The sequence below is a fragment of the Perca flavescens genome, chromosome 18 (assembly GCF_004354835.1).
Source record: "Perca flavescens isolate YP-PL-M2 chromosome 18, PFLA_1.0, whole genome shotgun sequence".
Taxonomy (NCBI): domain Eukaryota; kingdom Metazoa; phylum Chordata; class Actinopteri; order Perciformes; family Percidae; genus Perca; species Perca flavescens.
The window spans coordinates 1,590,024-1,616,004 of record NC_041348.1 but is presented as its reverse complement, the minus strand read 5'-3'; the positions used below and the strand labels follow the sequence as shown (position 1 = coordinate 1,616,004).

The 25,981-nt window shown below is 39.8% G+C and overlaps 1 protein-coding gene across 1 annotated transcript; it reads right to left on the bottom strand.

Moving 5' to 3' along the window:
• Window positions 1–3,596: 3,596 nt before the first annotated feature.
• frk (fyn-related Src family tyrosine kinase) lies at window positions 3,597–24,158 on the bottom strand. The gene is made up of 8 exons (XM_028605222.1): window positions 23,487–24,158; window positions 21,392–21,513; window positions 16,035–16,198; window positions 15,339–15,507; window positions 12,982–13,140; window positions 7,080–7,261; window positions 5,676–5,841; window positions 3,597–5,467 (listed from the first exon to the last, which is right to left on the bottom strand). The coding sequence occupies exons 1-8, from the start codon at window positions 23,900–23,902 to the stop codon at window positions 5,259–5,261; spliced, it is 1,587 nt and encodes a 528-aa protein (XP_028461023.1). The 5' UTR covers window positions 23,903–24,158; the 3' UTR covers window positions 3,597–5,258.
• Window positions 24,159–25,981: the final 1,823 nt, after the last annotated feature.

The window sequence follows — 25,981 nt, the reverse complement described above, 5'->3', positions numbered from 1 at the left end:
CTGTGAGAGCCGGAATTCTTACTCGTTGGTAGGTGATCAAATACTTATGTCATGCAATAAAATGCAAATTATTTAAAAATCATACAATGTGATTTTCTGGATTTTTGTTTTAGATTCCGTCTCTCATAGTTGAAGTGTACCTATGATAAATATTACAGACCTCTACATGCTTTATAAGTAGGAAAACCTGCAAAATCAATTATCAAATACTTGTTCTCCCCACTGTATGTGGTTTTAGATCAAGTCCAAAGTTGTTTCACACCAACTCAATACAAAATGTTATGAAGGCAGTGCAGAAAGTAAATCTCAATAACACGTTTGGAGCAGTGTTTAATACGTGTTGCAAAATTTGCACTTTTACACATTTATCTTAAGTGTAAAGGTAACTGTGTGTAGACATCTAAACCATTTAGCAATGTTCAGGTAATTTCATAAGATTTGATCATGCTTAGGCTATTGAGGAAAAGGTAACCAATTGTTTCAGTCCAATTATGGCATAGATGGAGCATCCAGACCACCTCCCATAATATAGACTTAGCCATATTGCAGGGTGTGTGTTTCTTATTCTCAAATATATATACATTTTTTTACTTTCAACTTGTCTTAGGCTATATTGTTAACATAACTTTAGAAACGTGTGTAAGGTGTACGGTAAGGCGTAATGTCATAAAATGAAAAGCAGGGGTTTCAAATCCTTTACTGGTTATATATTTGTCTCCAATTGTCTTATCATAAACATGGTGTTGTATAACTTTGGAAACGTAGATGTAGGCATTTCAATCAGGAGAGACATTGTTGCAGATATGCAAAAATGTATTGTACATAAGCATAATGTGAAATGTACAGAGTCTTTGGGGATTAGACTCCATCATTAAAAATATTTTAAAGGGGTATAAAAGCCAGACATATTCCCCCCGATGGAGCCTAGACACTGGTGATGGTGAAGAAGGAACCCAGAGATCGAACGAAGGAGCTGTCTGCTGGAAAGGGACTCAGGTTGCTGTGGTTGATGATGACCAGAGGTGGAAGGGGAGGAGGAGGGTTGCACATATGCCTAAAAAGATAGCTGATAGCAAGGAGAGAAGACATTTAAAGCAGGATGTCATGCTGTGATTGGATCGTGAATTTTGTGGCCAATTTTGGTTGGTTTACTGAAAAGTGAATGCCTCTTAACAGCTGAATAGTTTTAGGAAGAGATAGTGGCGATTGAAGTTATTTAGAAGTCTTCCTGAAAGAATTTGCACTGCACTCCATTTAAGCCATGTTAATAGAAATACACTCACCTAAGGGATTATTAGGAACACCTGTTAAATTTCTCGTTAATGCAATTATCTAATCAACCAATCACATGGCAGCTGCTTCAATGCATTTAGGGGTGTGGTCCACGTCTAGACAATCTCCTGAACTCCAAACTGAATGTCAGAATGGGAAAGAAAGGTGATCTAAGCAACTTTGAGCGTGGCATGGTTGTTGGTGCCAGACGGGCTGGTCTGAGTATTTCACAATCTGCTCAGTTACTGGGATTTTCATGCACAACCATTTCTAGGGTTTACAAAGAATGGCCTGAAAAAGGAAAAACATCCAGTATGCTGCAGTCCTGGGGGGCGAAAATGCCTCGTTGATGCTAGAGGTCAGAGGAGAATGGGCCGACAGATTCCAGCTGATAGAAGATCAACTTTGAGTCAAATAACCACTCGTTACAACTGAGGTATGCAGCAAAGCATTTGTGAAGCCACAACACGCACAACCTTGAGGCGGATGGGCTACACCAGCAGAAGACCCCACCGGCAGTGTTGGGAAAGTTCACTTTCTACATGAACTAGTTCAAAGTTCAGTTCATAGTTCATACTTCAAAATTTTAAACTAAGGTCACAGTTCCAAAAATGAACTAGTTCATAATTTTAACACAGACTATGCATCAGATTTCATCTTCATATCCAATCAGTTCAATGTGCCGTTTCAGGTTTGCTGTAGATGTGACTGAAGTTCGGATTTTCTTTTTGAAAGCTGGCAGGCAAAGTTTGCACAGAAATGTCAGATTTTTCCCATCCTCACCGACCTTGTCATAAAACTTGTTTAATGATCATATGACGCCTCCATGCTGCTTTTTGTTTTGATGACGCATCTGGCAGTGCGACACTAGTGGCTGGTGTTGCCAGAATGGGTGTTTTTCCGCTACATATTAAGGCCTGTTTATGGTGTGTTTAAGCCGGGTTTTCGCCTGGAAGGCTCTATATAAATCTGGCACCCTATTGAACGAAGTTAAACTGAGAGAGCGTGCCGTTCACAGACACCAGAATGAACGAGTTCACAGTAACGTTTATCAGGCAGTAATACGGTACATTCAGTTCACGTTCGCCCAAAATATGAACGAGTTCATGAACTATCTTTCATTGAACGCATTCAGGCACAACACTGCCCACTGGGTACCACTCATCTACACTGAAAAATAGGAAAATGAGGCTACAATTTGCACAAGCTCACCAAAATTGGACAGTTGAAGACTGAAATAATGTTGCCTGGTCTGATGAGTATTGATTTCTGTTGAGACATTCAGATGGTAGTAGTATGAGAACATGGATCCGTCATGCCTTGTTACCACTGGGCAGGCTGGTGGTGGTGGTTTCGCCTTCAGAACTGCCTTAATTCTTTGTGGCATTGATTCAACAAGGTGCTGGAAGCATTCTTTAGAAATATTGGCCCATATTGATAGGACAGGGTCAAACACAGTATTAGTATGGTGTTCCTAATAATCCTTTATGTGAGTTTATATTGCTTCATTTAATAAATCCAAGGAACTTGTTATTGTAGCCGTTTGAGAGCCTCGAGATCACTATCATGTGATCGTTGATAGTGTAGTGGAGAGAGAAGCAGTCTCGCATGTTAGCTTATGTCATTTGAGCCTGCCCTGTCAAAGACATTTGTCACTTGTGACAGACCGTAACAATGTTATTATCTTATGTCTCTGGGGGCTTTACAATCTGTATCCATTTGGTGTACTTCATTCAAAAAACAAGTTTTACAATTGCAGTTTAGCTCCAAATTAGAAAACATAACCAAACCAAGATCATAGTAAATAAGTCATTTAATTATGTTATGTATAAAGGATCATGTTAAAATACAGTAGGATTATATAAAACATTGCCATATTTATAATGTACAATTAACAAGAGTTGGTTCATGACACTAAAGAAATACAAAATCATCACAGCATTATATAATCCACTAGGTGTCACTGATGGTCAGGAAGAATGTGGCCACAGATCTGAGAGCAGCTCGACAGCTTTCAACAACAAAACATTCAGAAGGAAGAATTACAGCGTCGCATTGTTCAGTCATTGAGCAATTACACTGCAAGTCCAACAAAAAATACATTTGCCTACTGCAAGTGTGCCCCATTATGAAAGCAGATAGGGTTGAGTGCGCTGCAGATCTGTGGGTGTAGTGACAGGGGAGCTACCAGGGGCAGATTACAGGATATTGGGGGTCCTAGAAAAAGTACTGTGCTGCAGGTATGAAGAAGGGCTTCACAATTAATCAATAGGTGTTAAACCATCCTGAAGGATATGAAAGTATTGTGGTGCTGCATGGACATCTCATTGTTTGAATTTTTTATTTAATGAAAATGAGTGATACAAATGATCATTCGCTCTAATATCATGAATCATAGTGCAATCACAATATCAGTCAAAATAACTGCAATTAGATATTTTCCTTATATCTTGCAGCCCTAGTATGAAGGAGAAATAACTTATTCCTGTGGCACCTAAAATAATCATTTGTGCTCTTAAATTACTTTATTTGTACACACACACACACACACACACACACACACACACACACACAGATGAACAGAACATAACATAAAATAATCTTTATCACATGGTTAATGGATGTGAAAGATAACACTATCACTTTTAATGGGCAAACAAATCCAAACTGCATTAGCAATTCACTCATAGCTCTTATCAGCACCATTTTTCAGATGCGGCAAGCAGCCCTTTTCAGCAAACAAAACCCCAGCTCTAATAAACTGTTGAGCACTGAACGGCAGCAACATTGGAAACTGGCTGGTGAACACAGTGGAGGATTTAGCAGCTAAAAAGGCAGACATGTTTGTCAGGAGTTGCTGGAGACCAAAAGGGGAGCGAATACAAGATTTAGATTCATCACAAGGCTGGAAATGCAGCTGTTGTTCGGTGTCTGCTGGATGTCCAAATAAGCCACAGATTACAGATCAACTTCAAGATAATAAGGCAAAATGGGCCAAAAAAATCCAAATCTATGAATGCCGCTATAATAAATATTGGTTAAAATGTAATTTAATGTTACGTTCCACTCATTTGTGTGCACAAATAAGGGAATTTAAGAACCACATTTTTAAAATGTGTGCAGATTAGTTTGGTTTCCCCCCAGGACACCTGCAGGGCTCTGAACAGACCTGCCAATGTCCTTTTAGTTTTATTATTCCAGTGGCACAGATATAGTAGCTTGAAGGGAAGCAGTTTTCATTATGTAATGATTATTTTGGGCATGGATTTAACTCTAGAGTGAAATAGTTTGTATGTAGTTTGTTAAGGGGGGACGGGGGGGGTTTATTGTTCTTTAGCCCGTCTGGCTGCTGGAACCAAAAACAGTCTCCTACAGTATCTTTGAATAATGTTTAAATCACTTCTGGTAGCTATTCGTACATGTGCACGGAGAGGATAGCACCTCTCAATCACTATCTCGCTATGACTAACTTAAGACACAAAGCCAAACAGGAAAATGACTCATAATGACTCATCAATCCTGCCAGGTACCTTCTGGTAAAAGCTCCACAGGCAATGGTGAGCATGCATCGCACCCATTCTCGAAGGAGAAGAACCAGTTCATCGAGATGGACAGATAGCAGCTTTCTATTAAAAAAAAAAAATAATAAAAAAACTCTTTGAGTCAAAGTGCTTTAAGAGTTAGGCAATCCACATACAGCCGGTGTGACAGTACATTCAGCTGTCCAACACAGGAGTGTCGCAACCACCGGGAGCTGTGGTAAAAGCCTCCTCACGGCATGTTAGATTAAGTCCAATCTTCCATCCCATGCTTCATACATTTTAAATCCTTCGGTTGACCGCAATGAGTGGAATTTTGAATTACATTTGAATCTGTTTGGTCATTCATCTACGTTTATGTTTGGATTCAGGTGATTTGGATTTTGCATCTGTGCAGAAAGAATAGGTTTGCTTTTTCTTTGCACGTGTGGCAGCCTGATCGCTGTGCTAGTAGCGGCCGGCGTCGTCGTAGGAGGTGACGTCCAGGTCGAAGTAGTCCTCCAGCTTCCACTGCAGGGTCTCGAACGTGGGCCGGTCCTGCTCGTTCTCCTTCCAGCAGTCCATCATGATGTCGTGCATTACTTTGGGGCAGTTGGCGGGGCACGGCATCCTGTAGCCCTGGGGAAGCTTCTGCACCACCTGGTAGTTCGTCATGGCTGAAGAAACCACAGAAAGGACATTAGAACTTACAAGAGACCATTACTTCAGCATTGAAGGTTTACCCGAACATTCAGAGACTTCTTGAAAGCTACTTGAAATCATAGAATAATTTTCGACTTCAGAAAATTCTAAATACATCAGTCCTATTTTTTCCCGTAAATCTGTTCAGAGAATCATTTGTGTCAAGGTTGATGAAAGGGTCACCTGGGTAAGGCATCTGTCCAAACGTCATGATCTCATACAGCAAAATTCCAAAAGACCAAACGTCCGATTTGATGCTGAACTTGTTTTCGTGGATGGCCTCTAGAGCGGTCCACTTCACAGGGAATTTTGTTCCCTCTCTGGCTTCATACACATTTTCATTCTCTTTCTGGAAACAAAACAAGGCACACAATATAGATTTTAACTGTCAGTCAGGCGTCAGCTGGATTTGGATTGATTCAACAAGTGTTTGACACATCACAAAACACCTGATGGGACAATACCTGATGTGGGTTGTAGAGTATTTATTAGCTTTCATAATGCATGCCAGTCTCAAGTGGAGAATGCGGGCTGGCTTTAGTTTCATATATGTAAAGTACACCGCAATTACAGTACTGGGCCAACAGCTACCAAGCTCCATTGTACAACTTGTACTTGTAACTTGATCAACAAGTTCCTAAAATGTTCACTTTCTTTAGTTTACACAAAACTTTTCTTTAGTGTACTCTTTGTCGTGATAAGTGAGAAGACAGTTGTCCCCCTTGTCCATCAAAGTCCTGAATGGCAAGCCAGCTGGACCCTAATCCCTGAAACGCTGCTTTTATCTCAGACACACGTGTACATTAATACTTTTTTTTTTGTCATGTATAGTATTATGATGACTATTATGATGTGTTGTACAACAGGCAGTGTGCAATTTGGTTGGCTAGTGGCAGTCTGTACATGCTGAGTGATAACAGTCTATGTATGTAGTGGAAGTATTCAGATTCTTTACTGCAGTAAAGGTACTAAAATACTCTGTTACAAAAGTCCTGCATTTAAAATTACATTTCAGTAAAAAGTATGTAAGTATTATCAGGAAAATGTGGTTAAAGTATTAAAAAAGTACTCAATGCAGAAAAATCCTCCCATTTTAGGAAGTGTAAAGGATCCAACCAGTTGTGTGTTTAATGGTCTCATCATCTCAGCGTGACTTGTAGCCGTTATATTGATGGTTAGTTTACTTTAGAATCAGACATATGTTATGAACTACATTGGTTTTGTGTCCAGAAATCTTAATGTTTAAAGTAACTAGTAACTAAAGCTGTAACAGATGAATGTAGTGGAGTAAAAAGTACAATATTTCTCTCTGAAATGTAGTGGAGTAGAAGTAGAAAGTGGCATGAAAAGAAAAGACTCAAGTACAAGTACTTTAACATTTGTACTCAAGTACAGCACAGCAGTAAATGTACTTTGTTACATTCCACCACTGTAAGCATGTATGTACTATGTTGTGTTGAATTCTCCAAACAGCAGATAGTTTGTGTCCAAGACAAATTATCTTCAGGACAGAAAATCTCTCTTATCTCATCTGAACGGACACTTTCCACATCCAGTATGCAGCACCACTTTAAATGTCAGACCCACCATGAAGACCCTGGTGAGGCCGAAGTCCGCCACCTTGCAGATGTTGTTCTCTCCCACCAGGACGTTCCTGGCGGCCAGGTCTCTGTGGATGTAGTTCTGCAGCTCCAGGAAAGCCATGCCCGACGCCACCTGGGCCGCCATCTCGATCTGGTCAGAGATCCGCAGCGTGGCGCCCTTATCCTCTGCAATCAAGGAGACACACACACAGAACCAATCCCACCATGTTAAAGGAACCATACAAAGAAGGAAGAACATAATTCTGCCTATTGCTTTTAATCAGGAGACGAGATGTTATTTAACTGTAAAAATAGTTGCATTATATGGCAGAGGTGTGGATTCGAGTCACATGACTTCAGAGTTGTAATGAAACAAAGTACAATACTTGTTACTGTACTTAAGTAGAATTTTCACGCATCTATACTTTACTTTGTTATTTATATTTCTGTGAACTTGGAATTTTACTCCACTACATTTCCCCTAATCATCTTCATTAGTCGTTGCTACAAAATAAAATCAGAAGAAATTTGTTACACAGCAAAAAGCAGATTTGGCGAGTCATTGCTCCTAGATTGCAAGTTAATGCACGCTACATTCCAGTTGGTGACCTAATGCCTGTTTGTTGCCAAGCGGCAAAACTAAAGAAGAAGAGGAAGCATAATAACTGATAGTCATGGAATTACCTGCTGCAGGCTCTGCCGCTATGGTAACCGACGACAAAAGGTTTTTCTTTACTTTTACTTCTCATAATTAAGATAATTTAATATTATAAAATTACTTTTGATACTTCAAAAAAGAAAAGAAAAATAAAGTGCTGTAGGTTTTCAAGGATTTAAAAAAAAAAAAAAAAAAAAAAAAAAAAACCTCTCCTTGATCTCATGTTGCTGATGGAGAAGGAGAACCAGGAAATGAGTCGGGGGGAAACGCTACCAAACCATGGTCGAGAGACGTGCGGCGCTGCGACGTGTAGTTACATTTTTCGAGAGGTGCGCGTCAGGCTACGGCGTAGACGCAGAGGGGTCTGCGGGGGGTCTGTCGATTTTATGCACGACTATAAAATTGACTCGGGACTCGTTAGTCTCGACTTCCCTGCGATGTGCAGAAACAGTGACTTCGTCCCACCTCAACGTTTATGACTGTCAGCAGGTGACTCCTCTACCCTTCGCCCCAATCATGGAACTTGGACAAATCAAATCAAGGCTGAACGACTCATCACTTTTTGAATTGGAAATCTAATTTACAATAATACAGCATGATAGGCAAGGTGAAAAACATTTCTGCGACCATCAACTTTGTCAAATAAAATGACAACTGACAGCACACGTTTGGCACATTCACCATCATTGGGTTCTCTGGTGCTAGAAAATGTGACTCTTGGAAGTTTATCTCCAACGTATGAGATGTTATCTTAATGTTTAATTCCTACGTAGGAGTTATTATTGCTTTATAAACTTTTAGGCTTATTTAGGCTGAGAAAATGTAACTCTTGGCTGCTGCATGCTTACGGAAGCCCTGAAAAGGGAAAAACTAAGTTTATCACCTACGTAGGAGATGTGATGTTTTATGTAGGGGATCATATCTAAAAGTTTATAGGCTACCTAAGAGATATTATCTCGTATGGAGATAAAACTTTGGGCTTAATGCACTGTTAAATCTCCAGAACACCACTATTACTTAAAGGTTTGAAATGATATAATGGATTAAGGATATAATGCTCAGTTTTTGTTGAAAGATGTTTTAGAGAGCTGTTGGTTCTTTTACTGTGTACATTGGATTGTGGGTCACACCGGCAGGTGTTTAAATTATTTTGCCCACCCCATTTATAACGAGGGTAGGCTAAATAACAGAAACACCTCTCTGTATAATGCAAAACAATTCAGGTCGAATCAACACATCTGAACCTTCATGAGGGGAGTTTGTGTTGCTAATAAACTTTGTATAGAGTACCCTTTCGTAGATCATACCTTAATCTCTTATTATTGCAATTCAAATCGCAACATCGGCCAGAAAAATTGCAAAACAATGTTTCTCAAATCGCTCAGCCTCTGGTAAAAATTAACAGGGTAAAATGCTTCTTTTATCCATTGTTCATATAAAAGTTTCAACTCCAAGCATTTCATTTAATTATATGGTGTTTTTTTACCCATTACTTTGAAACCTGATATACAGTGCTTTTTTTTTTCCCATTGGCTTGACTTTTATACTTATAGATTCAGTGTGTAATGTTTTCAGTTGTTAATTATCAAAACATTTGTGTTGCCCGTTCACCAACTTGTCCTTTTTCATGAAGATTTATTTATCACCACCATCATTTCCAAGTATTCCTATTGGCTTGAAATTTTACGTTTGCATGAACTGGGGTACACGCTCCATATTCATGCACCATCTTGAACTACGTTAGCCGGTAAGGGACATACAGGACATACTGCTCCGCTTTTTGGGTTTTTGCGGTCACATGATAAACTCACAGGTGCTGCTAATGCTGCTAACGGGTATCGTAGCTTCCCGGCCCCGGCGAGTTTGAAGAAGGAAACATGGAGTACCACACGTAATCAAAATCCAAATTTCAGGAACAGGAGTCTTCTGCTTCGCCCAGAAAAAGAAAAAGGAGATTGAAAAGAGCAAGAGACCAGCTTTTGAAGGCTACCGTAGCTGTAATATCTACTGTGAAGTGTGTGGTGCCAGAGAGTTGATTGTGATATATGATCTCAACGCTAGATGGGAGAAATTCACACACATTGGACCTTTAAAGTGTTTACTCCAACAAGTCCTCCAACCCATACATTGACATTGGTCGTTTGTTCCTACCCTCTAATATGACCTATGGGAGCGTTTCCTAAATTACCCCCCACTGGAGTCAGCAGATCAACAAGTCTTCATACCTTAACGTAACTGTTGCGGTTCAAAATACACTGTTGTGGTTTGGTTAGGTTTAGGAAAAGATAAAGTCGGGGTAAATCAAGTATTATTGTTACGTAACCATGTAACATAGCTACGTGCTTAACTTAACACACAAGTTAACATGCCTACGCAAGTTAAAACAAGTCAACGTTGAATTCCGGTTTAACAGCGGTCTCCTGGGGGGACAGTCCTGGGTTTGTTTGACACATCCATCATGCAGACCTCTTCCATCTGTGGACTTTGGCGCTCTACGCACTCGGTCCACCTGCATGCGTTTTTAATAGGGCTGGGACTCGATTAAAAAAAATTAATCTAATTAATTAGAGGCTTTGTAATTAATTAATCGTATTTTAATTGCATAAATATTTGACCTGAGAACAGTGATAAGTAATTTTTTTCACATGGATTTTTAGTATACCATTGAATAATGACTGAATACATAAGCAACAAAATATTGTTTATTTTTGTTCAACCAAGTCCAGCAGACCAGTGCAATTTTTGCCATTAAATGTAGCAATAGCATATTTAGAAATATAGTACATTTCAGAAATTCAGGTAGCCTATAGGTAGGTAGACCTTCTGTAAACTAGGTTTTTTTTTTTAAGTAAAACACAATACTTTCAAGTACATTCAGACTTAGTTACCCTGGTCCTTAAACCAGTCATCTGGTGGAGTGTAGGTTGGGTGTGGGTCCTTGTACTCTGAGTCGGGCTAACGGCCACGCTAGCTGCTAAATGTTTTGCGTCGAGGTGATACTTGAGGCTCGATGTGCTGCGGGGATATGCAAATTCCTTGTTGCATAGCATGCACACAACCATGCTCTAATCGACGCTTCCATCCGTTCGTTTTTTATAACAAAATGTCCCATCCACAGAGCCAACCAAAGCTGTCTCGTCAGCTTCTTCGTTCATGTTCACTGTGGTTTGTTGTTGTCTGAAGCATTGACATATATAAAAGGTCTGAAGCATTGACATATATAAAAGGTCTGAAGTCATGAACGCTAGTTGGTGCTCCAGTATAATCGGTCCTCCGAAACTTAGATTAAAATGCATTAAAATGAAATTCTTCTTGGGACTTTGAAGTAGAGATGTTCCGATACCATTTTTCTCTTACCTATGCTAATTACTGAATACCGTTCCGATACCAGAGTGTTAAAAAAATACATCTTTTGCTATGTTTTAACAACTGTAAACTACTATCCTTGTATGGATGTGATAGGATTTCTATCATTGTTGTATGGCCTGGCTCAGGTTAAACTCTTTGTGAACCATGAACAAACAATGAAGGAAAAAGAACATAAACAAGTCTTCTGGGCTACATTACGTGGTATCCGATCATTGCATAAACTCCAGTCCTCGCCAATGCCAGCATTTTAGGCAGTATCGGAACATCTTTACTTTGAACCTTTGAACATGCAGCACGACACATGTCCCAGCAAGTACAAGCTCCAAAGTAAAGCAAACCAAAAAGGTCTTTTATCAAAATACTAAATCAGCATCATATATCTACTTCCGAGGCCTGCACTATGAAGCAAGATTTGGCTTTAACGAGGTAACTTCAGGTTCAACTCAGGGTTTTGTGTATCACGACGGTGGATCACTTGTTACCGGGTTCAATCGCCGTGGTAACTTATGCTGAACGCCTAACCTGGTTGGGAGCAGGTTAAGTTGGAGATCAGAGATCAACAGGTGTAAAAGCCCCGCCTACTGACCAATCAATACTCGATTGATAACGGCGTCACCGTTCTTAGAAGATCAGGCAGAGCTTGGTACACACACACACAGAGAGAGAGAGAGAGAGAGAGAGAGAGAGAGAGAGAGAGAGAGAGAGAGAGAGAGAGAGAGAGAGAGAGAGAGAGAGAGAGAGAGAGAGAGAGAGAGAGAGAGAGAGAGAGAGAGAGAGAGAGAGGTTAACATTTATAGACCAACAACCCCGTTAACATTCCCTGATGGGTATTTTTATGAAATATAGATTTTAACGGGAGGGAATTACATATCGGCTATTTGTCGGCTTCTTGAGCCATGTGTCGAATTATGTTTTTATATATTTTTTATTTGCTCTCACGATCGCTTCCCACTGCAAGGGTTGCAACTGAAATAATAGGCTACAGCAACGACAGTTTATGGAAAACACCAGTGTAATTATGGTCAGATCTTGGGCCACAACTGATGGGGAAGTGATATTGATAAGCGTGATTTATGGGTTTACAGCATCTATTATTTTTGCCAGCTTTCCTTCCGTTTTAGGAAGCAGCGACTGTATTGCGTTTTGCCTGTAAAACAGAGTCTGTTTTTCATATTTATGTAGAATTATAGTTTGTACTTCTTATGTAAAATATGCAGCTCTGGCAGATGTTTGATTGGTCATGCTGTGCAAACCCCGCCTCTTATGTGAATGCTGGATTGGGAAATCCTGGGTTGATTGAACTAGTTGATAACCAGCGTCGTGACAGGTTATGCAGGGCCGTGGTTGTTAGGTTAGTGAAGCCAGGTAACGGTTGATCTTGCTTCATAGTACAGGCCTCCGGTGTTAGGGTTACATTGTGTTTACAGCACACTGAAAACCAGGTCTCATCCAGTGTTTAAAAACGCTACCACGGCCCTCAGTTTAAGTCCATCCTTTCCTGATTGTATACGACAGACAGACAGACAGATAAAATGAATTATCAAAAGACATCTGTATGATACATGGCTATTATTTCATTGGACTATTTTAGCTACAAACCCAGTGGGTGGACATGGAACCTGGAATGGATTTTGTATACAAGGAAATTTTAAGTTTTTAGGCCACTGGACTGCCCTCCGGCCGAGACTAAATACAATTTATGACGTGTAATGTGTCCAGCTGGGTACAAAGTAGATTAATAAACTGGAGGATCTATATTGGTTTTGCTGCTCTGGGATACATCTCTACTGTAGCCTGCCCTATGCACACTCACATTGGACTCTGATCCTGTCATAAAGTACCAGTAGCTCATGATCACATAGAAGTGAGCTTGTCTTACTTTGTAGGTACTCCAGCAGGCTGCCATTCTTCATCAGCTCTGTGATGATATAGATGGGCTCCTCCATGGTACACACGGCGTACAGCTGGATCAGCTTGGCGTGCCGCAGCCTCTTCATGATCTGAGCTTCCCTCAGGAAGTCCTCCGTGTCCATGGTACCTGCCACAGGTGTTCAGGGATGCTACATTAGGAGTGCAACTTTGATATATAATCATTTACACACACAAAACTTGTTGGGGCGCTAAAATGTCCCGGTTTACACCAACCACTATGAAATTGTCCCGGTTGTCGCAGATTACATAGCCGACGTGGTCTTATTATAACCTGACTCCGCCAGATGGATTGCTTCGCATTTGCTCGGCATATCCATCTGGGAACTTTCCGTTGGAGAACTTTTGGGAAGGGGCGGAAATACTGGTTAGCTGATTGGATGAACCATCTGTCTATCACCTATGTTGGTGATAGACGGGCCAAATCAACCAATCAGATCCACGAAGCGTATGAAAATACAACCACAAGCCCGCCCCTGCTGCTGCAGGCAAAGCAAAGCTCGTTAGCTCAGCATGCAAGCAACATGTCAGTAAAGGAGATTTGCCGTTTGTGTAACGAGAATTTAGGAATAAAAAAGGAACCATTTCAGGTTCACGGACCATATTCCAAAAGAAGGATCCAAGAGAAAAAAAGCATTAGTGAGCGGCTAACAGAATTAGGGCTACCGCTGGCTGATAATACTGGTTAGCTGATTGGATAAACCATCGGTCTATCACCACCTAACCCACCTCAAAACCAACGCTGATTGGCCCGGTCGTTTGGCTAACGGCTCCAAATTTTCTCGGCCTCAAGATGCCAGACTGATCTGAGAGTGGAAAACTGGAGCTCGCCAGATCAGGACGGTCTCACGAGGCTAGTCCTATCATAGCCCGATCATTAACTAAACCCATGTAGAAAGACAGTTTTCAGCGTATGATTTTAAGTGTGTGTCAATCGTAGTGGTCTGCATAATCTGTCCAGCCAGCATTACAATATTTGTAAACGTTGTTGCAACGCCTCTTCTTATCGGTCCCGTTTTAACCAGCCCCTCCAGGATTCCGCTGCCTTTTTTTGAGATTGTTGCGGCCCAAAATGCCCCATTTTGCGGGAGCGGCCCTCAATTTAGGGCATTGTGTCGTCTCATTGCCGGTTTTTCCTGCATCCACCGTGTGCGTTTGTGTGTGTGCGCTTCAGTCGCGGGGGGAACTTTTGAGCAGCCCCGCCCGCTGCAGAGAGCCGACAGGATTCAAACAGCAGCAGCTTTCACCAACTTCTAGAGTGAAAAAAAAAATAAAATCTTTCGCTGTACGTTTTGTTGGTAAATGTGAAATGTTTGAGTCACACACACGTCTCGTCTTCATAACATAAACAAGGAAATTAATTTGGCGACGTACGCAAATCCTGATTAGAACACAACTTGTGCATAATGATGTAGGCTACCCACCTTACCTAATGCTTTAGTTGATGTGTTGTTCATGCATGAGGTCATGAATGAGAGGCTATGAACTCATTCCTGATGATTCATAAAGGAATGAAGTAATGCACAAATCATGAATTAATTCATGCATTCATTCATAATTCATGCATCCTTACCATAACTTTAGTTCAAGCCTGTGGCAGCAGTTTCAAATATTCAGTTTAGTGCCATGCAATGAAACATACCTTTTCACAAAGTTTTTCACAAGTTCAGTGGGTGCATTTTCCAAAAGAATGCTTTAATTTTGAAAAATAAAGTTAGTCCCCCACTCAATGTCTTTTAATATTATTTCTTAGATATGTAGCCTACATACCAACAGAATTAATGAATATTAACTGAGATACCCCATTATGTTGTGAGCAGTAGGCAAAATTGTGTTTAATCTGTCTGTATCCATGTCTGACCTTAGTCCCAGGAAATCTGATCACCCTAATATTAGAAGTCTCTTTCCCGGTGCTGTCAAAGTGACGTCAAAATGAATGGCAGTCAATGGAATGCTAACGGGAGGTGATGGCTTGTTAGCATCAAAATGGCGCCATAGGAGCTACGCATTCCGAGGAGAAGCTTACGCCCTTGGTTGCGCCGTGCTTTTATGCTGCATCGCTTACAGAGAATGAGCTGAACAGCTAGCGAGCGGTCCGTCTGACGTTAGCGCTCCGTCTGACCCACTGCTGCTGGGTCTAACGTTAGTGGTCCGCTGCCCCAGATTGTGGGAAAAAAAATGTATTTGTTTCAAATCTGTAACAGACGTAATGAGTGGCACATAATGTGAAGTAACATGGCATTTTATTTTGTTTTAATTTGTCCAGTGGGGCAAGTACATTTCTCTGAAAAGGAGGCGTTAGTGTACCAGGTTTGAGGGTCTTCACTGCGACTGCTGTGGTTTCGTTCCACAGGCCCTCGAACACTTCTCCAAACTGGCCGGCTCCGAGTTTCCTCAGTAATTTGATGGAGTTGCGGTCAATCTCCCATTGGTCCACAGTGTTGTAGGACAGGCCGTGAGTCTGTGGAGCCTCCATCTACACAGACAGAAGAGTCACCGTTTACTGGGATGACAATGTCACTTTAAAAACGGTAAAGAAAAAGTTAATTTAAGGAATAGACCCAATGGGTAGAGCTGTAACAATTCCAAATGTTGCTGTACAATTAATTGTCTAAGAAATAATTGTGATTAACATAATGATTTCTTTCAATCAAATATAAATATAAATATTTACTTTTTCCAAACGTATAAAGTTTTGAATGAAACCCAGAATACATATCAGTTATGTGACTCAGATAATGTAAGTACACAGCCTATAAAGTAAACATTGCCTCTTTAATATTTCATTTAATATTTATTAATAAATTAATATTTTTTTGCTAACATTTTTATAATCGACCATTGCAATTAACAGTTTTACCCCTTAGGACCTTAGCTTAATTGCGTTCAAACAAAGAAACAAAAATTATGTAAAAAATAAAAATAGAAATTGTGATTAGACAATCATGTGATAATTGTTAAAGGCTTACCAATGGGATGTGTTTAGTTCACAGTGGGTTTTACCTTTTTGCATGGTTCCCCCAGACGCGTACAGAGGCCATCGGCCATTTTGGAGTAATGTTCCACCAACTCCTCCAGCGTTGCAAAGGATCTGATTCTCGACACATAGTAGTGACCATTCTCCAGTTTTTTCAGCTTGTAATGCTTCACCTTCCCACTGTCCAGCACTGAAAGACAGGTCAACATCAGTGATGTACTAAAGAGACTAGCACAAAATTCTGGGCCTTGTCGAAAGGCATTCTCTATGGGCATATTTTTGGCCCTCCTCAGGCCCTGGGTACCCAGGTTTTTAGTAGAGTTATTTGTAGCCACTTGGTAGTAACGCAACAAGCTGTAAACCAAAAAAGACTGACATCACTCCACTATGTTCACCAGCTAGTCTCAAACTGTGTCTGTCTGCTGTTTTGCTGCTCAGTAGGTTAAGTGCCTTTTTTCCCTGAAAACAGCTGCTGGAACATAGCTGAAGAGGCTAAAACGCTCCGTGGAGCTAAAGAGTTCTGGAATAACTCTCTGTAGGTTCATCACTGCAATCTTTCACAATACAGTCATTTGATCCATTCTTTGAAGCAACACTAGAGAACTTTTTCCGCTTCGGTCCCCCTACAGGTCGTCTCATTGGAACTACAGCTCGTGCTACCCGATCTGGCAAACTTTCACAATGTAATGTAATGGACAATTCCGCCTCAAACTTGTAGGGGGACTGAAGCATGAAAAGTTCTCTAGTGTTGCTTTAAGAGAATATTGATCGTGCAGGTTTTTAGATTAAGGATTGACTATGGATGTCCATTACAGAGATACAGATATAAAAACACAACGCCAATAACTAACCCATTACTGTGTGAAATTTCAATAGGTGCAAAGTTCTTGCTTTAGCTATGCAGAAGTAAATTAAGAAATCAGACAAACTTCCTTGGATTGGCACCTTTCTGCATTTTGTTTTGCATGTTTTTCTGTTTAATTGTACAGAGGTACGATAAATGCAGACAAAACTAAAATCAAATGGTAATATTTGTTGTATTGGTTTGATTTCATGTGACAAATAAAATTGATTGAAATGGATTGATATAATAAAAGAACAATCCATGGCCATATTATTTAAACCTTGGAACCTTGTAGTGATGGGAGAAGTCATGAGGTCATGAAGTATATTGTTGCACATTGAACCTTCTAAAGTACCATTAGGTTTCTAATTTAGGATGCATCAAAATATATTATGATCCCTATAAATGTGCTTCAGTATGAAGAAAAAATTACTTTCAATAATCCTTCATTAATAGCCAAACATCACACCAACTTGTGTTTAATATTGAAAACATGTTATGTTACTACAGTACTGTATGCGTTTTTTTTTACATCTCTTTTTTACATCATGCAGAAATAGCAGATGGAGAAAATAAGCATGACAAATCTGTTTCAAATGCTCAAAATCTTTTTTTTTTTTTTAAATGCTGAACGTTGGTGCTGTAATGGAACAACGACTCTTTTCATAACTGGTTGCGAGCCTGTCTGAGATCAGCTGTGCTCCTATCAGCGTTTACCGTGTGTTGAACACAGATACAGTTTCAAAGGCTGCCGTTGGATAGTGGCCAATGTTGGAACATTAATAATTTCTCCGTTTACACACAAGTATTATAAAAAAAAAAAAAAAAGCTAATATTGCCGTCATTTGTTCCTTTGATTCATCCATCTAATCAAATGGTTTTCACCTGACCACACACAAACTGAGTGATGAACCCGGCTATGAAATTAATTTTGTGAAATTTGGCTATATTGAATGAACATGGAAGGAATTTGGTAATAATGGAAAGAGCAAGGCCAGAGTAAAGACTGATTAGAGCGGACAGAGATTAAGTTATCAAATCACTGCATTATGGAAGCACAGACCGCTTGTTTATTTCACTGGATGACCATGAAACCATTAATCATTCGAGTCAACTGAGGATAAGAGTGAGTCACTGAACAAAGCTCGGGCTGTTGGGAAGGGTGTGTTTTGTGACAAAGAGGTACACAAAAAACAGACTTCATCTTCTGAGAGATATTAACTATTAGGTGGAATAATACAAGTACAATTTAAATGTGTTGGCAGTCGGTTTGCTTTAGAAACGTTATTCAGACATCACTTCACAAAACAGGTTCTTAAAGTTAATAGATGAATAATTATTCTGTTAGATAAAACCACAATGTTCTGTTCTTACATGCATGCATACTAGGGCTGGGACGATACGCCTTTGTCCCCAATCGATTCTTTCGTGATGAATGGCTGGCGATTAATGCGATTCTAGAAGTACTGCAATTCAAAAGTATTGAGTTGTGATTGATTTTCTTTTCCTTCAACAAAAACAAGAAGTTGAATAGCACAATTCTAGAGACAATATATGTATCATGAGATATTTCTAAAAACTGATAGTTTAAGAAGAATGAATATCATAAGTCAGTCAGTTTGACATTTATTTATTTTGTAAAGAAGAACATAACATTTCTGCGTGTTCTGCTTTTGCTCTGTTTTTCTGGAAACTGATATGAAGTAGTTGCTGTCGGCAGTACCGTAGAAACAAACTGTTTAGGTCAGTCATTGGTTTTAAAAAAAATTAAAAGTAGAACAAATTTAAATAAAAGAAAATAAAAAAATAAATAAAAAAATCACGATTCTAGGGAAAAGAATAGATTCTAAAATCATCACCAAGAAAATAACGATACATACGATTTGATTCATTTCCCTACCACTAATGCATACAGTAAATAAGCTACTTATAAGACACTACTCACACCAGTAGCAGCAAAACCCCCAAGTCTTTTGATTAATTGGCTGGGTTTTATAAAAATAGTTTTTTTTTTCCCCGGTTGTAATTAATCTGCATTTGAATTATACGATACTGATTCATTAAGTTCCGAGATTGATCTTTTAAGAGGCTCCTGTTTTAAAGCTGGAGTGAAGATATTGGTATAATATGAAATTAGATGATTTATCCATGTCATGCTAAATAACACTCCAAAAGGCAGGCGAAATAAGCATGTATGGCATTAGGTATACCGGCTCTTTCTCTGGCCACTCAAAACCACCTGTGGAGTCTGTAGAGTTGCACTTTGTTGTGTTGACTGCTGTAGTGTGTTCATGTTAAATAAAAAGTGCATGAATGTTGTACCTTCTTTGAGGGAAATTCTTAAAAAGGGCAATTTTGTTTTCTTCAACCTGGACCCCTCATTAGGTTACATTGCAGCCCGGTCACTGTGATCTCGTTTAATACTGGAACAATTTCAAAGATTTTTTTTACATCAGTCTATTAGACACAAATGCATAGGCAAATAAGGTCCAGGTTGGAAAAAACATTACTATTTAACGTCAACATTAATATTATATATATATTTAATAATGCAGCAGGTTAGAGGGTTCCTTGTACAATTTATAACATTGGTTCTCTGAGAATCTCTTTCATATCCAAGTAAAATTGGTATTGTACCTAATAGAATAGATATTGAACCAAATCAAATCGGGACCTTGAGACAAGGAATCTAATCAATTCAGGAACTCTGACTAGGCAATACCCAGTCCTAATGATTATCCCTCCTGTTATTCTCTAATTGACCAATATCCCCTTATCCTTGGGGGCAATTTGAGCCCAGCAATTTAAACCTTCAGAAAATGATTGAAATTAAAATGATCACCGAATTTTATGTGTCAGGTACTTCATGTCTCTTTGTTGACTACCTAAATACCCCTTTAGATAAAACATTAACCCCCTCCACCCCCTTATACATCCAGAATACCCTTTACTATCAAAAATATGCCAATTTCCATAAAATCAATGATTGACCTAAAATGATAGAGACGTTTTCTTGGTGAATTAATATCTTCTTACAGAAGCTTTGGCTTGTTTTTTTCCCCCTCACTGTCCTCAACATGGTAAGCTTCCTTTTTAGCAGTTCCTTACCCAAGGCGTCCAGTGGGGGAAAAAAAAAGTTCACATGTAATTCTATGACAATTAAGTCCTTCTGCCATGTCTAGTATCACCCTCATGCCCGAATTCTCTCTTAAGGAGCTTTCCCAGTTTACACTTGCATACTCCAGGCATAGCTGGACTGTTCATGCTGCCCATATTTTGATACCGTATTTGTCCAGGTGTTCAGTATGTATTCATCCACAGTTACATCGGGGCCTGGATGGTAATGAGAGGGTAATTGAGACACACTTGTACCATACATCCTGTATCGCTGTGAGTTTGTCACGAAGTGTATGACGCAGTTGGAAACATGGAATGTCATATATTGCTTTTGGTGTTGGACTTTGACTCAGCAACTTTCCCTTTTTACCATTTAGCTTAGCATGGCCATAAACCATAAAGTCCCTAGCCATTTGTTGCTTCCTGTTTGGTGCTGGAGGGAGCACACCCATTGGTTGTTGACAATGTTCACGGGATTTCACTTCACTACCAAGACTTAAAACATAAAAGGATAATATTAAACACGTTTGATTTTGTTGGAACGTCAAGACAGGAAAAAGACTGACTGGGACTGAGTTTTAGGACCACCTTACACCGATTGATTGAGGCGACGGGAGCGCCCCAACTCTAGCAAGACTCTCAGGATTTCATTTCGATATTGGAAAATAGTCTGCGACAGTGGAGTCAGTTGGTGTAAGGTCGCCATTAGAGGTCATTTTCAACGGAGAGAGTATTGATTTGGTTTGGTTTATTTATGGATATAAAAAGACAAAAGGATCCAAGGAATAACATGTAAAAGTGATATAAAGAGAAAGCCCCCAGCACTAAGAGAAATGGTTTCAGGGCTGCAGTACAAACGGTTTTGTTTGTCCCTCCAGTGTGAAGTATCGATGTCCTCGCAGCATATAACATTTTTCCCCTCCCTCCCTATGTGGGACATATCAGGGGTTCTCGCACTAGGCTACTACAGGTATGGTTATGGCAGATTAGGGCCCTAAAGATTACAAAATTGCATGTGATAGTGACCTCAACATCAGCCAAAACAATCTAAACAAATGTGTGTAAATAATCATATTTGCCACTAAAATAGCTGGGGGTCAAATTGACCCAAAGGGACACCGCTGACTACAAAATGCATACAGGACATTGAAAATACATCATGTTAATTACATGTTTGTCTAGTTGGGGTCATTTATTACAGTAAATATTACATATTAGACCTTTAAGACACAATGGACTCCCTTTTATGGAAATGTCCCCACAAAAACTCAAAAAAATGTATTAGTGTGTGCAAGCCATTGCACCCCCGACTGCTTTTTGAATGAGGGCCAGTACAAATTTGGGCAAAAGGTAAATGGCAAATGGTTTTAGAGAATGTATTTAAAGCTCGAGCTGCTCCTGTATTACGTGATCTGAGCTCACCTGAGAGCGAGCGCTCCCCTGTCTGACTTTCACAGTTTCGGATGAGGAAGGCGCCCTGGTGGTTCCCTCCGGCCAACAGCAGCTTCTCTGCGTCCAGCCTCTTAGTGTCGGGGAAATACCATCTGCAAATCACAATTTAAGACAAGATTGAGAGCAGGTCAGACATAACAATGGAAATCATTACTTACACACACACACACACACACACACACACACACACACACACACACACACACACACACACACACACACACACACACACACACACACACACACACACACACACACACACACACACACCACACACACACACACACACACACACACACACACACACACACACACTTTGTATTAAAGAAAGTCATTAGGAAACCTTTCTGACATTTCCAAATGGGTCTTTGACAGGGCCTGACAGTATAGGGGTGAAATGGGTTTTATTCAGGTGTAACAACATGCTGAGATGGCTCCATATGTGTTTCTCATAGTTTAACATGTCCTTCATATGGCTTAATGTTGAGTTTAAAAATAAATTAAAAAAACTCAATTTTTTTAGAAATGGAAATGTACCTTTCTGGTAGAATATCCCTTAATTTGGCTCTGATTAAACGGAGAATAACTAAAAAGGAGCCGGACATTTAACCACAAGTTTTGGCCACTAGTCCAGGATCTTGAACTTCACCTTTGCTTCTGTTCCTGGATATGTCCGAAACTAAATTCCTCCTAGTCTCACACCATGCCTATCAGGTTTGGGCTTTAGTGAAACCATGACACAAATGCTGCCTAGACTGCTGCAGGGAATCATAACTATGTGTATCTCTGTGAAACAAAACAGGAAAACAGGAAAAACCAGATAACAGCTGAGAAGAAACTGGTTTCACCGAGAAGGCAAATAGGTTATTACATCACAAATATGGGTCGGACTTTTCTGGGAAGTTATTCTCTCCAACAACAAAGAAAAAAAGTACTCCTTTATTTTAATGAGTGAGATTACCTCATACAGTACCGTAGTATCTGACAGGACGTTTTGGTGTGGCATGGAGACGTGGCTACCTGCAGCCAAAACATGAGCTTGTTGTAAATCCCGGTACAGTATCATATGACAATATCACTGTTGGTTAAACTTTAGCTACAATGATCCAGGAAATGCCAAGGCATTTTAATGCACTTGTGACATTCTTGTTTTGGAATCTTGACTTGATGGGAATAACTAACCTGTGGCCTGTGCTTCCTGGTTCTAGACATTCATTAACTAGGTCAACCCAAGACTTTAATCTGTAGGCAGTATTCTACACTAAAGACAGAAGGACATGCTGGAGGGATTTCCCTCTGTGAGATGCCATACAAAGACAGTTAGGGTTCTTAAAGAGGACTTCAGATCTCCAAATGGATTATCATCTTGGACAAATTGAAGAGAGAGGGAAAAAAAAAAAAAAAAAAAAAAACACATCCCAGTTTGGAATAGGCCTATGTTAGGTTATGAAAAGGGGAGGGCTATTTGGAAAATACTACATGAATTTATGTAGTATTTGACATATTTATGCTTATTATCAGTGGTGGAATAAGTATTCAGATCCTTTACTTAAGTTAAAGTACAAATGCCCCTAATACAAATACCAATAATACCCATTGTAGAAAGTGTAAAGGACCCAACCAGTTGTGTGTTTAATAGTCTGTGACTTGTAGCCGTTATATTGTTGGCTAATTTACTTTAGAATCAAACATCAGATTTTATAAATTACATGGGTTCTGTGTGCAGAAATCTTAATGTGTAAAGTAACTAGTAACTAAAGCTGTAATAGATGAATGTCGTGGAGTAAAAAGTACAATATTTCTCTCTGAGATGTAGCGGAGTAGAAAGTGGCATGAAAAAAAAAGACTCAAGTAAAGTACAAGTGTACTGAAGTACAGTACTGGAGTGAATGTACTTAAAGTTACATTCCACAACTGCAAGGGAAATAAGATAACAATACAGATAAGAATATAGGTTATGAAAAGGGGATCGTCATTTAGAAAATAGGCCATGGACTTATATGTAGGTATTTGAATTCATGAATCATTTTCTTATTATATTAATATGACAGCAAAGGACACTTACGGTTCTGCGTCAATACTCTCCACAGGTGCCACATAATTGGCCGGGATGTATCCCTGTTTGGTGGCCGAGACCCCGGTGAGGGCTTTCGCAAACCACCACTCCCCGGGACTTTTATCCAGAGCCTCTAAAGTGTCCCCGGCGTTAAAGCTCAGGTCCTGCTCGGTGCGGGCCGAGTAGTCATACTGGGCGATATAAAGCCCCGCCGCTGCTGCTGCTGCTTTCTCTGGGGGAGGCACTGCCGGTAAAGCTCGCTTTGAAATTAAGTCCGCATTTGTGGTTTTATCATCAGTAACGGGATTAACGATAACTATGTCCGTTTTGTCCCCGCGCCTGGGCTCGTCTCCGGGCTGGTTGGGTTTGTTAAAACATGCCAGACAACTCTGCCCGCACGAAGAAAACCTCTCCTGGATCTCCATGGTGTGGCCGCGTCAATCACTGCGACTCATTCCGTGTCAGGAATCCTCTCTCGTCGCTCACGATCCACATCCCATAATAACATCCAGGGTGATGAGAGAAATCCCCGGAGCGGACAGCGGTACACACGCAGCTACAGCAACACAACACTGGGGCAAAGGGAGGTGAACCAGTGCCACTTTGAAGCGAACCGTTTCCTGGTCCAGTTCACGTGTTCATGTTCCAATCAGCTGCACCTGCTGAGGAATGGGGTGCGGCTCACTTTCGGTGACGTCATGTGCGCCCTGGCAGCCATATTGGAGGACAGCACAGGTGGGTTAAATACTTTTATGTTTGTTTGTTTTATTAGAATTAAATTTACAGTCATTCATCTCAGTTCATAAACCTACATTATGCATATACAAAAACAAATGACATAATAAAAAGGTAAAATAGGCAAATTATAATTTCAACAAAATATAAATTAATGATGCTAGATCCGCTAAACGTGTCGACGTGGTTAGGTTTAACCTGGGGAATGGGGAGTGGTTAGGGTTAGTTCCTCCACAGCGCTGCGGACGAAGGTCTGGCTAGTCCACACAGCATTCCAAGATGGGAGAAAAACGTGCTCTGGTCTATCGGCATTTCTTTAAACCAATCACAATCCTCTTGGGCGGTGCAACGGTTTCTCTGCAAAATATCGAAAGAACTTTTTTTTGTGGAACATGTATACGTTCAAAAGTAGTTTTAGTCGTGCAACAGAAAACTCAGATTGGACAGATAGTCTAGCTAGCTGTCTGGATTTACCCTGGAGAGATCTGAGGAGCAGTTAACCATAGTCCTCATAAATCCGCCGGAGGTTAGAACGCTAACACAAAGGAAGAGGAAGGGGACGGACATCCGGACAAAAGAAGGACATCCGGTGGAATTTCCAGCATCAACGGAGCAATCCCAGAGGTGGAACATCGTAGATATAGACTAGGGTTAGGGTAACAATACCAGGGTAAGCCAATCAGAGGCAGAGTACTGCGGGCCACATGATGCACGGCCTTTGACGTCTAGCGGATCCGATCTAGCATCCACCCCTACAGGTGGTGGAACAGCTGGGAGAACAGCTGCTGATTACTCAGTCAGGTTTGGAAGAAATGCATCACGCATACTTTTCCCTTATCATATCTTTTTTTAAATATTGTTCTCATAACTATGAGATCATAGAAGCTGTTTCATGTCAGGAACTAATACCTACCTGACATAAGAAGTTACATTTTTACTTTTTACACCTTTATTGATCCCCAGCTGGGACATTCTGTTTCTGCAGCAGTAGAGAAAGAACAGAAGTAAATGGGCTACAGATAAGTAAAGAAAGTAACAGAAATAGGCTAAATAATATAGCCTACATGAGCTATAATAAAATTGAAACTATACAGAGGATTTGGATATAGTTTTTTAATTTTTGTATTCAGAATAAAAACAAACGAAAAAAATGTGCCCTCCAGAGAGAGAAACTGCATGGTGCTCAACCTAAGTCAATATTTTACAGTTTCTCATTACTTTGAAATTCTTAATCAATATTCTGTGATATTAAGTCAGTATATTGAGATACTAAGTCAATATATTGAGATTCTAAGTTTATATTCTGATATAGTAAATCATTATGTTGAGATTCCAAGTCAATATTTAAAAGTTTCTAATTATTTTGAGATTCTTAGTCAATTGTCTGCGATACTAAGTCAATACATTAAGATACTAAGTCAATATTGTTAAGTCTAATTATTTTGAGATTCTTAGCCAATATATTGAGATACTAAGTCAATATTTTGGGATTATAAGTCAATACTTTAACGTTTCTCATTACTTTGAGATTTTTAGTCAATATTCTGAGAAACTAAGTCAAAACATTGTGATTCTAAGTCAATATATTGAGATACTAAGTCAATATTTTCAGATATTAAGTCAATATCTTAAAATGTATCGTTCCTTTGAGATACTAAGTCAATATACATGCCTCTTAACATGTTGGAGATGTTATTACAAGTGGCTACCTATGTGAAGTGATTCCTTCTGAGTGAACACAGTGAATCTGACTGCAGTAGATGTGAAAG

What these genes read in the sequence shown, in the direction of transcription:
- frk (XM_028605222.1), bottom strand. Translation starts at nt 23,902, where the DNA reads ATGGAGATCCAGGAGAGGTTTTCTTCGTGCGGGCAGAGTTGTCTGGCA. An exon ending in GCCTCACCAGGGTCTTCATG is followed by an intron (nt 5,842 to 7,079) that starts GTGGGTCTGACA and finishes TTTTGTTTCCAG; the next exon opens with AAAGAGAATGAAAATGTGTA. An exon ending in TGGACAGATGCCTTACCCAG is followed by an intron (nt 5,468 to 5,675) that starts GTGACCCTTTCA and finishes TGGTTTCTTCAG; the next exon opens with CCATGACGAACTACCAGGTG.